The 16085-nt window shown below is 44.1% G+C and overlaps 1 protein-coding gene across 4 annotated transcripts in view; it reads right to left on the reverse strand.

Moving 5' to 3' along the window:
• RAD23B (RAD23 homolog B, nucleotide excision repair protein) overlaps window positions 1-8386 on the reverse strand; it is a 66710-nt gene extending 58324 nt beyond the window's left edge. Inside the window, exon 1 of one of the 4 annotated variants that reach the window (XM_073636119.1) lies at window positions 8004-8386. Coding sequence is in view for 2 of the 4 variants with exons in the window: in XM_073636105.1 (XP_073492206.1) it covers window positions 8004-8069 (66 nt within the window). In the remaining 2 variants the exon portion in view is untranslated. The remainder of the gene's footprint in view (window positions 1-8003) is intronic. The other 3 variants (XM_073636127.1, XM_073636105.1, XM_073636112.1) reach the window with 3 other exon arrangements.
• Window positions 8387-16085: the final 7699 nt, after the last annotated feature.

Here is a 16085-nt window from a genome sequence, read left to right on the forward strand (position 1 = left end):
CCTTAGAAATCCTGAAGGCGGTGATTGGTTTTCGGGGTCCCGTACGCGGCTAGGCTCCTAAAAAGTCCCACACATGTGGTATCCCCGTACTCAAGAGAAGCAGCAGAATGTATTTTGGGGTGCAATTCCACATATGCCCATGACCTGTGTGAGCAATATATCATTTAGTGACAACTTTGTGCAAAAAAAAAAAAAATAAAATAAAATAAATTGTCACTTTCCCGCAACTTGTGTCAAAATATAAAATATTCCATGGACTCAACATGCCTCTCAGCAAATAGCTTGGGGTGTCTACTTTCCAAAATGGGGTCATTTGGGGGGGGTTTGTGCCATCTGGGCATTTTATGGCCTTCAAAACTGTGATAGGTAGTGAGGAGTAAAATCAAAAATGTACGCCCTGAGAAATCCTGAAGGCAGTGATTGGTTTTCGGGGCCCCGTATGCGGCTAGGCTCCCAAAAAGTCCCACACATGTGGTATCCCCATACTCAGGAGAAGCAGCTAAATGTATTTTGGGGTGCAATTCCACATAGGCCCATGGCCTGTGTGAGCAATATATCATTTAGTGACAACTTTTTGTAATTTTTTTTTTTTTTTTTTTTCATTATTCAATCACTTGGGACAAAAAAAATGAATATTCAATGGGCTCAACATGCCTCTCAGCAATTTCCTTGGGGTGTCTACTTTCCAAAATGGGGTCATTTGTGGGGGTTTTGTACTGCCCTGTCATTTTAGCACCTCAAGAAATGACATAGGCAGTCATAAATTAAAGACTGTGTAAATTCCAGAAAATGTACCCTAGTTTGTAGGCGCTATAACTTTTGCGCAAACCAATAAATATACACTTATTGACATTTTTTTTACCAAAGACATGTGGCCAAATACATTTTGGCCTAAATGTATGACTAAAATTGAGTTTATTGGATTTTCTTTAGAACAAAAAGTAGAAAATATCATTTTTTTTCAAAATTTTCGGTCTTTTTCCGTGTATAGCGCAAAAAATAAAAACGGCAGAGGTGATCAAATACCATCAAAAGAAAGCTCTATTTGTGGGAAGAAAAGGACGCAAATTTCGTTTGGTTACAGCATTGCATGACCGCGCAATTAGCAGTTAAAGCGACGCAGTGCCAAATTGTAAAAAGTGCTCTGGTCAGGAAGGGGGTAAATCCTTCCGGGGCTGAAGTGGTTAAGAACGATCATTTGATTTTCTAATCGTTAGTGGGGTTTACTTTTGATCTGTTTCTATGCTGCTTTCTGCATTTTTGTACACACGATTTTGCTGCGATTTGCATTTTTAATGCTTTCTTTGGCCAAATTGTTGCTGGGCAGAAAAAAAAAAAAAGAAAAAAAAAAAAAAGAAAAAAAAAAAAAAAGCAGTTTTGCACTGAAAAAAAGTCCTTGACCCTTTCCAAATGCGCAGCGGCTGCAAAAAGCATTAGGTGTGAACGTGTCCCATAGGAAACCATGTTAAATGAATTGTAGTGTGTTTCTGCAAAAAGCACCAAAAAACACATAGGCGTGAACCAGGCCTAAGACGTTTAGTAGCAGCAGCATGCATTTTTTTTGTATTACCTGTCATAATGGGGTTAAACAAAACAAAAAAAAAAAAAAAAAAAAACACAAAAAGCTAAAATAAGCCCTTAATAGCACAAAAAGAACAGATAATTGCTACAGATAGATAGATAGATGAAATTAACTATTAATTCCTCGATTAATCATTCATTTTTTTTTGATCGGTAGGCTGCCCGCCCTGGGGCCGCTTTGGGCCAAGCTGTGGCTGCAGCGCTCTGCTCCCTCCTCCTCCACTATCTGCGGGTATCTCCCGCTGTGTGTCTCTGAGCTGAGTGTGAAAACTTTGGCCACGCTGTGAGAAAAGTCCCGCCCTCCTAAAGCAGCTCGTGTGATAGACAGAACACTGCGTCTATCACACGAGCTGCTCTAGGAGGAGGGCGGGACTTTTCTCACAGCGCGGCCAAAGTTTTCACACTCAGCTCAGAGACACACAGCGGGAGATACCCGCAGACTGTGTAATCCAGGCACAGACACTGACTACAGTGAGGCTGCGATTATGGGCACGGTGAGACAGCATTTTGGGCATGGCGAGGCTGCGTTTATGACGTGTGACGTCCTAGCCATGCCCCGCTATGTCTGGCTTCGGCCGTTGCCAAAACAGTGCTAAATCAGCTAAAAGTAGTTGGATCTGTATGTGCGGTATAATTAATTGAAATTAGTAGATCGATTTAAAAAAAAAAAAAAAAAAAATCAATTAATCGATCATGAACATTTTAATCAGTAACAGCCCTAAATATATATATATACATACATATATATATACATACACACACACAGAAGTAGGATATATGGGCATTATAACTAGGAGTCAGACATGACGCTATATGAAGGGTGAAACGGAGATATAAATCTTATATTAAAGTAGTACTAAAAGCTGAGACTAATTTTTTTATTTCCATGGATATGATCATTTTAAATATAATGCACAATACTGGTAAACTTTTACTTTAAATGTAAATGCAATGCCTTATATTACCTCCAGTCTATCAGCCTCCACCACCTTCTCTGAGTTCAGATGCTTTAAAGTAATTTTTTTTTTTTTTTTTTACACAACAAACATGTTATACTTACCTGCTCTATGTAATGGTTTAGCACAGAGCAGCCCTGATTTTCCTCTTCTGGGGTCCCCCACTGATGCTTCTGGCTCCTCCTGCCTTCAGAGTACTCCAATAGCAAGCTGCAAAGTTTAATATAGGGTGGCCCTATAGCAAGGTAAAAAAAAAACAACAAAACAAAAAAAATTCTGACTTTAGAACCACTCTCATTTCCTGCCCAGGACTATGTGTCCCATGAGGCATTGCTCCTCACACATTCACAGGTTCTCAGGTACTTACTGACATGTATGGAGGGTGTACTGAGCTGTATGTGTGCTGCACTGTGTGTAAACAAATAATGCATTCTGTATGTAGGCCTACTAATTGACTGGCCGATTAATCGATTATGAAAATAGTTGACAAATATTTTCATAATCGATTAGTTGTCTCGGCCCTAATGGTGAGAGACCTGTAAAGCTGATGTGGTCAGAGGAAGTCCTATCAGAGAGCGTAGCATTGTACTGTGGACAGTAAGGGAGAAGTGAGGAACATCTGAATGTACGAAGTATGGCCTAGGTCTTTAGATTGTTTTGTTGGGCATACCTCATACACCCAAGGTCTATAAAGTAAACTATTTTTGTGAGAGAAATATCATGGCTGCCAATGTTGACCTTCTTCTGAAGGAAGTAGATGACAGACATATGCTAATCCACTAACACTAGTATTAAAATGTTTGTACACCGACAAAAAAAAAAAAAAAGTTCCTGCCTCTTTAACCACTTTAATACTGGCCATTTTCACCCCCTTCCTGCCCAGACCAATTTTCAGCGCTGTAACATTTTGAACGACAATTGTGTGGTCGTGCAACACTGTACCCAAATTTTCCCCACATATAGAGCTTTCTTTGGGTGGTATTTGATCACCTCTGTGTTATTTTATTTTTTGAGCTATAAACAAAAAAGACAATTTTGAAAAAAAAAACAATATTTTTTACTATAATTTCCCCCTCCCACTGGACTCCATGTGATGGGCAACGAGAGGAGACCATGTGACTGTAAGAAAGCACTCATAAAAGGTACTTAGCAAGGTTTATAAACAAATAACCTCACTGCATTTACTAATCCCAAAAAATAAAGGGAGAGGCCCATAGGATTTTATTGATGTGGCTTTACAACTACTTTAACGCCAAGCCTTAGCCCCCCATTCACACTGTTGCGACTTGACAGATCAAAGTTGTATGACAGGTCACATCCTATTTCTGCCTATGGAACCGTTCATATGGGTGCGACTCCGATTTGCACCAATTTTGAAAAGGTTCCAGCACTATTTTTGGCGATTTCATGTGCGACGTGCATTGATATCTGTGCATGAAGACGCATTGATGTCGGCAAACTGCACATAAAATCGCACTGAAGTAGCGCAATTGCAAAGCCTCACTCGGTGTGAACCAGGGTTTACTCATATAGGGATGCAAATTAGGGACATTCTAGAAAAAGTAAACTTCACACTCGTCCCAAATCAGTGACTGCAAGTACTGAAGCATGATTTAGGAGAATTCAGCAAAGAGGACCTCCATGCTTCTTACAGGATTGTTTCTTCTCTGCATTTCACTGTGCTAGAACAGGGGCAGCAATTGGGAAGTGGGGTACGTACGATATTTCCACATATACAAAAACAAGATAACATGGAAGAGGGAGATTGCTCTGTTACAGGATTCCACAAGAGAAACTGTGTTGTGACAGGCTATTGTGTAAGGAGATAAAACTGCCAAGAGAAAGACTGCATTAAGGTGTCACCCCCCCCCCCCCCCCTCCCGGCATCTTTGCCAGCCATTGGGTTCCTAACATTATATGACCATCTGAGTTTAGTCTATGTGGTGAGGTGAGGGAAGGTACACAGCAGATACACCACTGGTAACAGCTTTTAGGGGAAAACTAAAGTGACAGACCCAGGGTTTTCTAATATGATGTTAACACTTCTATCCCTAACCAGCTAGTGGTGTGTACAGCTGCCACACAGACATTAGAAGTAAAACTACCAGATTTAAAGCCTAACTAAACTAAAAGTGAGCCCTGGCTCACAATGATGCAGTCTGACATGTCAAAACGGCAGCAATTGCAGCATCCAAATCGGTGCAGCACCATACCGATTCCCAAATGTAGTTTCTGTACTACTGTTGCTGATTTCGTAGTGCGATTTACATTGACATCTGTGCAGAACCCCGCACAGATGTCTCTGAAATCGTCCCCCGAAGTCGGGACTGACGTGTGGGAATGAAATCATGCAAGTTCAGTTGAACTTACCGAATCCTCCACTTCCCAAGCAGACAGCTCTCCCCTATGCTTCAGCAGTGAACTATCCCTCAGAGTCCCCTTGCATCAGTCCTGATGCCAGAGGATCTTAGACCAACAGAGTGTAGGGAAGAGGAGGCTGCAGGGACCAGTCTAGCAAATTGGAGGAGTCTACAGAAGCAAAAGATCAGAATGAACAAGCAGTTATCCCTTGTAGTGCAGCTGCAGCCCCACTGCAAGGGAGGACTTTTAGTTCTCCCCAGAGTTCAGCTTTATATAATGATCAAATGCACATCACTGTACATGCAAAAACACACAGTTTCTGGCTTGAATGGGCCTTAAAGTGATACTAAAGGATCGTTTTTTATTTATTTATTTTTTAAATGTCACTTACCTCCACTGTGCAGCTTGTTTTTGCACAGAGTGGGCCAAACATCCATTATATAACCCCCTTGGAGAAGAGCGCTCCCGAGTCCAGCATCCATAGAGGCCAAATGCAGGACTTGGCCCTGTGTCACTGGATTTGATTTACAGCAGTGGGAGCCAATAGCTGCACTGCTATCAATCTATCCAATCAAGAGCTGGGAACCCATGGAGAGAGGGACAGCGGGGACGCGCCGACGGAAATTCGGGGCTCAGGTAAGTAAAATGGGGGGGGGGGGGGGGGGGGAGGGCTAGGGGGCTAGTAACTGCAAGGTGTTATTTCACCTTAATGCATAGGATGCATTACAGTGAAAAAAAACAAGGGTTTACAGCCCCTTTAAAGGTGAATTCACGCTATATGAAGGTAAAATGTCTGTTGTCACAAGGACTAGCAGGGAACACATGCTTATCAAAGTGCTCTGTGCTGAATTGCACCGCAATGTACAGCATCGCAGCTCATCACACTGCTGTACATTGCTGTGAATGAAGTGTAAGTTTTGTATACTTCACATAAAGTTCCTACAAAAAAAAAAAAAGGGAGCTGTGTGATGTGCTGAATCGTGCACCACACTGCCCCCTACCACAGCCGGTAATGGAAAGCACTTTTGTCTTCCCACAAGTCTGTTACTACTAAGGATGAGCTCCGGCGTGTTCGCACACCCCATGTGCAGAGCCCGCCAGGAAGTCGGCACAGCGCTGATCACAAGCAGTGAGACATTGTCCCTATATGCGCGGCTGCAGAGATCTGGAAACGTCTCACTGCCTGTGATTAGTGCAGTGCCGACTTCCTGGCGGGCTTTGCACATGGGCTGTGCAAACACGCCGGAGCTCATCCTTAGTTACTACTAACAAACCTCTGTGTTTTCTAAACATAAAGCTGAGGCTAGGTTCACACTGCAGCCATCTGATTTTAATCTAATGCTCAGTGCGATTATAGAATGCTATTTGGAAAGGGTTTTTATATTCTAGGGGCTAAAAAACGCATGGAAGTCACACCAAAGTAGTACAGGAACCTATTCCACTGCACAGAAACCAACCAGCTTTCAGGTTTTATTGTGAAAGCCTAACCACTTCAGCCCCAGAAGGTTTACCCCATTCATGACCAGGCCAATTTGCGATATGGCACTGCTTTTACTTTAACTCTACTTTAACTGACGTGCGGTGCCCAACTAAAATAAAAGTGTCCTTTTTCCCCACAAATAGAGCTTTCTTTTTGGTGGCATTTGATCACCTCTGTGGTTTTTTATTTTTTGTGCTATAAACAAAACAAAAAAAAAAAAAAAAAGGAGACCGACAATTTTGAAAAAGACCTTTTTTTACTTTCTGCTATAGAAACATATCCAATAAAAAAAAAAAAAAAGTTCACCAATTTAGGCCAATATGTATTCTGCTGCAAAAAAAAAAAAAAAAAAAAATCCCAATAAGCGTATATTGATTGGTTTGCGCAAAAGTTATCACATCCACAAACTATGGGATGTTTTTCATTTTTTTTTTTTTACTAGTAATGGCGGTAATCAACGACATTGCGATGGACAAATTGGACACTTTTTTTGGGACTAGTGACACTACTAAAAAATATGCACTGTCATTGTACTAATACTGACAGGGAAGGGGTTAACATCAGGGGCAAAGGGTTAAATGTGTCCGTAGGGAGAGCTTTCTAGGGGGGAGGGGGCGCTGCTTTAACTGTGGGAAGACAGAATTGTGTTCCTGCTTAGCAGAAACACAGGATCTCTCTCTTTTCTTGTCCCAGAATGATAATCTGCCTTGTTTACACAGGACAGTGATGGCGCACCTTGGCACCGCAGATGTTTTGGAACTACATTTCCCATGATGCTCATGCACTCCACAGTGTAGTTGAGCATCATGGGAAATGCAGTTCCAAAACAGCTGGGGTGCCAAGGTTCACCATCACTGACATAGGCAGATCGCCATGCTGCCTGTGTTGGAAATAGGCAGATCCGCCTGACCTGCCGATTGGACACAGTAGGAACCAATCACAGCGGAAGCAAATCACTGGCGGTGCATGCCCCAGAATTGCAGAATCACTATCCGTACACGATTTTGCACACAGGAGCCGCCGCCCCGCAGTAAATGTATGTGGGGGCGGTTAGCAGGCAGTTCATTGAACAAGCTGAAGTTAGATGCCGATTGCTGCAGCTGTGCATGGTAGCCAGTCAACACAAGTGGGGGGATGCTGCGTTGCACACATGCACCCAAGGCCTGGTACAACACACTTCTGGATTGTTTTGCAAACCTAATATTAAAAAAAAAAAGACAGGAGGCCAGCAGCTGACATAAGAGCCCGAGTCATGAAAAGTCAGGCAGCACGCGGTGACTGCCACACAGCAGCTCGCAGGGCATGCCGGGACGTAAATCCCGCAACAGCTGCACAGACACCTGTATGGAAGCGTGCGCGCGCCCAGCCCATTCCCACGTGATGCACGACACCGCGACGCCCTTCGATCACGTGCTAAGCCTCCAACCACAAGCGCGAGCACGCGCCTTCACCCCGCCCCCTCCGCACTCCGTTAACCCTTGTCAGTGCACGAGTGTTGTAAATAACGCCGGCGGCCTAGCACACCATGTAATAGCGGGGGGGGGGGGGGGGGGGGGGGGGGGGGGGGGGGGGGGGGACACAGCTGTGTCCTATGAGGCTCCCCCTCAGTAGTAAATGTGGCCTACCGTCTCTTCGCAGTCAATGTCTATCTTGAAGGTCTGCTGCTGCAGCGTCTTCATTGTGATCTGCATGGCGGCTAGGCGGTGTGACCCTCCCGGTCCCGCTGTGTCCTGGGTGCAGTGTCGGCTTCCGGCCTGTGGTTTAATTAGGAGGGGCGGTGTGCCCGATCAGCCTGTGTCCTCCGGCTTTGTGTCAGCGTACCGCGGCGATGCTGCCTCTGTGTAGAGCGCTGTTGCTAGTGGCCCGCTTGGAAGCTTCTGTAGCTGTCGCCTGTTTCGCTGTCTCATCAGCACGGCCTGTCCGCCGCCATCATGACTCCGCTCACTGCCAGGCGCGAGGGCGCTACGACGCATGCGCACGCTCCACCGAAGGGGAGGGGCCATGTCCCGGGGTGGGCGGGGACGTGACGAAAGTGGAACGGTCAGACGGCAAGCATTTCTAGAACGTCTAGACTGGTGTGTGAGGGGATCGGGTATCAGCGGGCTGTTGGTCACACGGCCCCTACTCTGCGCTTGCGCCAAAATCAAAGTCACTTTATTCCTGAACTGGAACTAGTAGGGAATAGGAAGACGTCTGTTATTTACTGTTCATTCCATAGCGTGCTCAGTACACTACAAACAAACTCAGCTGCTCTTTTTACCACATCAATACCAGTCCATAATACCCCTTCATTACCAGGCCGACTCAGTCTTGTAATAATGTACACAAGACTTATTTTATCTTTTTTTTTTTTTTTAGTCAGCTAGAGCATTGTTTTGGTGGCATTTAACCACTTAAAGTGGAGTTCCACTGGTTTTTAAGTTTATTAAAAGTCAGCAGCTACAAAAAGTGTAGCTGCTGACTTTTAATAAACACTCACCTGTCCCTCAGTTCTCTCCCCCTCCTCTTTGCGGCACTGACATTGTAAGTGTGGGCAGTTTGCGGCTTCACAACCGGGCACGCACTGCGCTCAGTCAATGGCCAGGCAATGTTCTGGGACCTGCCGCGTGTCCCAGAACATTGCCGGGAAGGAAAAAGTGGGACAGGAAGTCCCACTCCAAACCAGGTACCCATCCCCCCCCCCCCAAAAAAAATGACATGCCAATTGTGGCATGTCAGAGGGCGAGGAGTTCTTAAAGCAGAAATTCCACTTTTGGGTGGAACTTCGCTTTAAGGACCAAGCCTATTTTTCAAACGTGTTGCTTACAAGTCAAAATCATTTTTTTTTGCTAGAAAATTACTTAGAACCCCCAAACATAGTAAAGTTAGCCAAATTTTTATTTTTTTTATGTAGCGGGTGTCTCTCTCTATAACCCGCAATCCCGCCAAGCTGGCCGGAACAATGTACACAGGCTTTAGAGCTTGAGTTAGGGAAAGCTGCCTACTAGCAGTTGTAAGGGGGATTTTTCACCCCCCCTTCTTGTTTTTACTGACTGAGTTAAAGTGGTTGTAAACCCACTTTGAAAGGCGCACATCCACAGGGCAAAGAGCGGCCGAGATCCAAGGGTTGCTGAGGGCTTTCCTGTTCACCCACCCGTCCAGCTCTGATAAGCTAGCGGTATCCGAAGGTCCCACAGAGCGGAAAGGATAAAAGCTGGAGTAAGGCCCCTTTCACACTGGGGCAGTTTGCAGGCGTTGTTGCTCTAAAAATAGCGCCTGCAAACCGACCTAAAACTGCCGCTGCACAAGGCACAATGGCACAATGAGCTAGTATGCATAGCATACTAGCTCATTATGTAATACTCACCTGAGATCGAAGCCCCTGCTGCGGTGCCCGTACACAGCACTGGCCGGCGGCACCACTCCCAGGGGTTACTTCCGGGTATCGCAGCTCCGGCCAATCACAGCGCCGGAGCCACGTCACTCATGTCACTCCGTCACATGCGCGGGGGATGACATCACATGCGCACGGTAACGGCACACTCACTGAAGCAAACGGCACGTATGTGCCATTGCTTCAGTGGGCATGTGCCGATGACGTCGGCACATGCAGACAGAGGGGATATCTCCTAAACCGTTCAGGTTTAGGAGATATCCTGGGTAGCTACAGGGAAGCCTTATTATAGGATTACCTGTAGCAAAAAGTGGTCTGTAAGGGTTTACAACCACTTTAATGTAATGTGAGCTGACATGAACAGAGCTCTGCATTCAGTGGCCTCTCTTGTGGCCGGGGCGAATAACATCATCACCAAATATAGCAACTTCAGGGGAACCAGAACCATCATTAAAAGACATACTGCACACAATTAATTCCTGCAAGTCTTCCATAAATGAAATGTCTTCTCAACTTAAAACGGTGAGGGAAGAGTTGTCACTCGTGAGACATGATATGCAGAAAGTACGGGAAAGGACTACTGCTTTAGAGGGGAGGGTTAGTCTTCTGGAGGATGATTTAAAGCCTATGAAACGGGAGATGGACATTATAAAGGAGCAAATAGCTAATTACCAGATAAAACTTGATGAAATGGAGAACAGGATGCGCAGGAAGAACATATGAATAGTGGGACTCCCTCAACGCAGTGAGGGTCCGGACTCCATCACATTTTTGGAAAAGTGGTTTAGAGAGCTGTTCGGAGACCAGTCTTTTTCCCCCTTTTTCGCATTAGAAAGCGCTCATAGGGTCCCCCCTAGACCCCCTCAACTGGGAGCCCCCCCTAGATCCCTCCTGGTAAAATTACTCTACTATAAAGGACAAAATGACTATTCAAAACAAAGCCAGAGAAATAGGTAATATTATGTACAATGACAACCGGGTTTCCATGTATCCTGATTTCTCTCCAGAACTGCAGAAAAAGAGGGCCACGTTTGGAAAGGTCAAGCGTAAATTACAACAATTAAAAGTGAACTACGCTCTGTTATAACCAGCAAGACTACGATTAAATGCTATGGGAGAGACTGTATTTTTTGACACCCAGGAGAGAGTCGAGGAATGGATAGTATCCTATAAGAAGAGACTATAGTAAAATTCGACCCTTCTACCCTAGAATTCCAGGAACACTATGATCCAGGCTCACTTAAGCTTGTGATATGGTTTAAGACACTGTAGGATAACTTGATTGTATTCTCTTCAGATTGTTATTATTTTTATGCTCTAGTTTTTTTTACACAAATATGCACTAGGTTGAACAATTAGGGAGGGGGGAAGTAAGTGGGGGGAACAATGTTTATACCACCCCCTGCAGTTAAGGGACATGGTGAAAAGTTCTCTACATGTGTGTTTTTTTGTTGTATGTCTAGTTTGTTTTGTCTGTCATCTTTGTGGTTGGTTTATTTGTAAAGGAATGTTGAGTGGGGTTGGGAGGGAGGAAGGGAAAGGGATGCAAGAGTGTAACAAGTTAAGGATAAAGTTTCTAAAATCACTTAAAATTACTGGAATATGTAATGGTCACATTAGGATGCCCCCAAATAAGCCTAACAGGCGGGTGAGAATGGTGGATGGGTGGAATAAGTGGCATGTTTGGTACACTAGAGTGTTTGGATTTATTTATAGATTTGAGCTTAAGCAATGTGAAGTCACTAAATGAACACAAATATGGTATTTAACGATAAAAGATATGGATTTTACGGTTTATAGAAAATTAATATTTTGATGGTTAAAAATATGCACTTTAAAAAACTCACTTTGTGTTCTTGGAATGTCCGAGGATTGGGTGACTTAGAGAAAAGGGCAGCAGTTCGCCTTATAGCAAAAACACATGAAGCAGCTATTTTATGCTTGCAGGAAACACACCTCACTATAGCTTCTGCCTCCCAACTGAGATGGCAAGAATATAATACACAATATCACTCCGTCCATACCTCCTACTCTAGAGGGGTAAGCATTTTTATTAGAAATGAGGTGGCTTTCTCCCTCATACAGGCTAAAATAGATGCGCTAGGACGATACGTTTTTTTGTACTGTAGAATTGAAAATAGACCCTGCATACTGGCAAATGTTTATTCCCCCCCCCCCCCTTTGATACCTCAATTCTTTGTTGGCTCATCGACTTTACTCTGGATAAGCCCGGGGTGAAGGTGGCAGTAATGGGGGACTTTAACATGGTAACAGACAGTACGTTGGATAGATTTCCTCCCTTGACACAAACCAGCAACGTAGTGAATACCCGGTTATCCAAATTTTTTAAGGAAACTGGACTGAGTGATATTTGAAGAACTCGGAATCCGGAGACCCGACAGTATTCATGTTTTTCTAAGACGCATTCCACGCTCTCTAGGATTGACTTAATCTTGGGGAATGAGGAAATGATACCTCTGATAAAAAATGTAAACTATAAACCATGGGGTTTATCGGATCACTCTCCGGTGACAGCAATATTGCAACTGGGGGAACGTGCTCAAGTTGGAGAGTGGAGGATAAGCCCCTTTTGGATCGAACTGATGGGAGATCCAAATGAAATTTTACTCCCCCTACGAGAATTTATCGATCTGAATCAGGGGTCTGCCTCAGTGGGAATAGTATGGGACGCTATGAAGGCCTTTTTAAGAGGCCTAATGATCCTACAGATCTCAAAAATTAAAAAACAGACAAAGAACTGGGAGAGACTAATGGGAGAGAAGGTAACAATAGCAGAAGAACAATATATTAATAACCCGACAAATGAAACCCTTAGGACCTGGATAGAGAAGCAAAATAACTATCGGTTAGTGACCCTCCGGAAGACAGAGAATTTTCCAGAGACAGGTGGCTTTCGGAGAGGGGGAAATCACAGGACGTATGTTGGCGCAACTGGTTAGAGCAAACTCTCCCACTTTTGTAGTGCCAACGATTACTGCAGAAGTTGGAAGAGTGACTTCTCATACCCGGGAAATAGCGCGTAAATTTAAAGAATACTATGAGGATCTGTACAGATCCCGCCAAGATGGGACTAAGGATGGAATGTAGAGTTTTTTTAAGAACTTGAATCTCCCCTCCCTCACCGACAAGGATAGAGCTGAGCTGGACCACCCCATTACATTGGACGAGCTTCAACTGATCACCAATGAGATGGCAAACCAGAAATCACCGTGCCCAGATGGACTCCCAGCTGAAAAATATCGGCATTATGGGAAGGTCTTGCTCCCCGAGCTGTTGAGGGTATTGAACCTCTCAATAGCAAAAGGTGTTCTCCCTCCATCAATGATGGACTCCACCATAATTACTATACATAAAGAGGGTAAGGACCCACTTGAGGTGGCTTCATACAGGCCTATTGCGCTTTTGAATACAGACTATGAATATGACAATTTTTGCAAAGACCTTGGAGGCTCGGCTGAATAAAGTTATAGCGAAACTCATCCACCCCGACCAATCGGGTTATATACCGGAAGAACAACCAGTATAAATATAAGGCGCCTTTATTTGAATTTACAGGTCCCAATGGACGGGGGTGGAGAGAGGGCTGTTTTCTCGCTAGATGCCGCCAAGGCCTTTGATTGCTTAGAATGGCAGTACCTTTGGAGGGCCATGGAGGCAGCTCAGCTTGGACCAGGATTCATTAGCTGGGTTAAAATGCTTTATGGCGCCCCTGAGGCTAGAGTGAAAGTAAACAATTTTCTGATAAATTTGGTTTGGGGAGGGGGACGAGACAGGGATGTCCCCTGTCTCCCCTCCTCTTTGCCATTGCAATTGAACCCCTGGCCACTGCTCTCAGAACCTCAAAACGGATGTGGGGTTTTGGGGCTGGTGACCATGAGGACAAACTCGCATTATATGCAGATGATCTACTATTGTTCTTGGGAGATATGCAAGATTCTCCTAGGGAAGCAATGAAGATTATTAATAACTTTGGCCAAATCTCCGGACTAAAGATACATTAGGTGAAATCTTGTCTGTTACCTGTAGACCAGCTGCATGACCCCTTACCTGAGGAAGTGGCCCAGATTCCATAGGTGAATACATTTAAATACTTAGGCATAATTATATCTAGAGACCCTCAATGTTACGTCTCAGATAACATCATCCCGTTATTGACCAAATTTAGAGACAAAATAAAAGTCTGGAAAAGTCTGCCAATTTCTGTGGCTGGGCGATGCAACCTAATTAAAATGATCTGGATGCCGCAACTTCTTTACGTACTACATAATTCTCCAATATGGCTGTACAAAATGTGGTTTCAAAAGATCGACAGGTTGTTCAGGGAATTGATCTGGAAGGGCAGCCCCGCAAGAATTCGGCTAAGTACCCTTCAATTCCAGCAACGGGAGGGAGGAGTTGCCCTTCCACACCCATTTCGCTACTTCTTGGTGTCACAACTCCAGCATATTGGGGGTTGTAACCTAGTAGACCAAGAAGAAAGAGGCTCCTACAAAACACCCTACATGACTCGATAATTGAGGCCCTGGAGGCTGGATCTTTCCCCTCAGGACTTGCTACCCTAAAACTTATAAAGAAAGTATGGGATACAGCGAAAACAATCTTGAAGTATAGTGGTCTAACAGAATATACTCCACTGTGGGAGAATGGCAAAATGGGAGAACTGCAGAAGACTGGGGTAGTAAAGGAATGGAAGAGGTGTGGAATAAAATTTATTTCTCAACTATATACAGAGGGTTCTCTGAAATTCTTTCAGGATCTGAGAGACCAATCTGCTCTTTCAAATAAGGATTGACTTTAGAATGGAGTGCAATTCCAGTACTTTAAAAGTTAATCAACACAGAGATAGGGAAAAGCTTAATTTCAAAATTATACTTACATATTAATAAGAAGAGAACGGGTGAGTGGGAACCCCCTCCGTATAGGGAAAAGTGGGAAAAATAAGTGGGGAATATTACAGAAACCCAGTGGAATAGAATTTTGGAATTGGCTCCATTGGTTTCCTTGTCACCCTCCCTGAGGATGTCACACCTGTTCTTGCTTTATAGAACTTACTACACCCCTTCCAAACTTTTTCGGTTTGGTCGCCGGTTAGACTCGAGCTGCCCTAGATGTGGGGATCTAGAGGCAGACATGCTCCATATGTTTTGGAAATGTCCGAAGCTGTTCCGTTACTGGACAGGGTGACAGAGCATATTGATCGGACATTTGGTACCTCCACTGAGTTGAAAGCAAAACGCTGCTTGCTGGGTCTTGTAGGGGGCGGGGGGAAATTAGGAAACAGGCAGATAGCAGTCACGAGATGTTTATTCCAAGCAAGGAACCTGAGATGGCAGTCGGTGCTACCCCCGTCCAGTGAGGAATGGCTTAACACTATGAATGCGGTAATACTTAAAGAAAAAGTGGTGTACATAAAGCAAAGTGCGCTATGGAAATATGACTCGATCTGGAAGCCCTGGTGGGACGCAAGAGAAATTGATATGTAAAACCTAGCTACCAGGTAAAACATTGATGAACAGAGAAGTGACTCAAAGGAAAATGGCCCCTGTGAGCCTGAGAAGTGTATGGTTAGTTGGAATGAGTGAGTTGGGAAGGTGTACTGGATGGGTGACAATTTAGTCCTCAATACATTTCAGACAGTATTTCCCTTAGGCCGTTTGACCTCCTCCTAGATACTACTTTCATTGCTTTTGGAACATATTGACCCTTTTTTGTTTTTAGGGGTGGTCTAAATAGGGGCGGGAAAAGAGATCAGGAAGACATGTCTGACTTTTTGTATTTTTAAAACTGTTGTAATAATCAGGAAAAAGTTGAATAAAGAAATTAAAAAAAAAAAAAAAAAAAAAAAAAAAGTTAAGCCATTACTTGCTGACTTGAATAGCTGGGTAAAGTTGGGCCTGTGGTGTCAGGGGACAGTAGAGAGAGGCCTGACACAAACAGAGTCATTCCTCTGCTCTGCTATCTGAGTAAAGATAACCAATCTAATTTGAAGTGCCATATTGTGCTTTATTTACCATTAAACTGTGCCTCTTCTCTTGGGGACATTCTCAGGTTTGGAATCCCCTGAAAGCAGCTTGAATATAGGATTGAGAGTTGTATTGCTCTTAAATCTCAGTTACAGTGAAACCTTGGATTACGAGCATAATCCGTTCCAGGAGAATGCTAGTAATCCAAAGCACTCGCATATCAAAGCCAGTTTCCCCATAGAAGTCAATGGAAACGAAGATAATTAGTTCCGCATTGACTTCTATTGCATGCAATACCACATGTGGCCAGAGGTAGGGGGCGCCGGAGAGACTCTGAAATACTCAGGGAC

Source organism: Aquarana catesbeiana, linkage group LG01, assembly GCF_042186555.1.
Source record: "Aquarana catesbeiana isolate 2022-GZ linkage group LG01, ASM4218655v1, whole genome shotgun sequence".
NCBI lineage: Eukaryota > Metazoa > Chordata > Amphibia > Anura > Ranidae > Aquarana > Aquarana catesbeiana.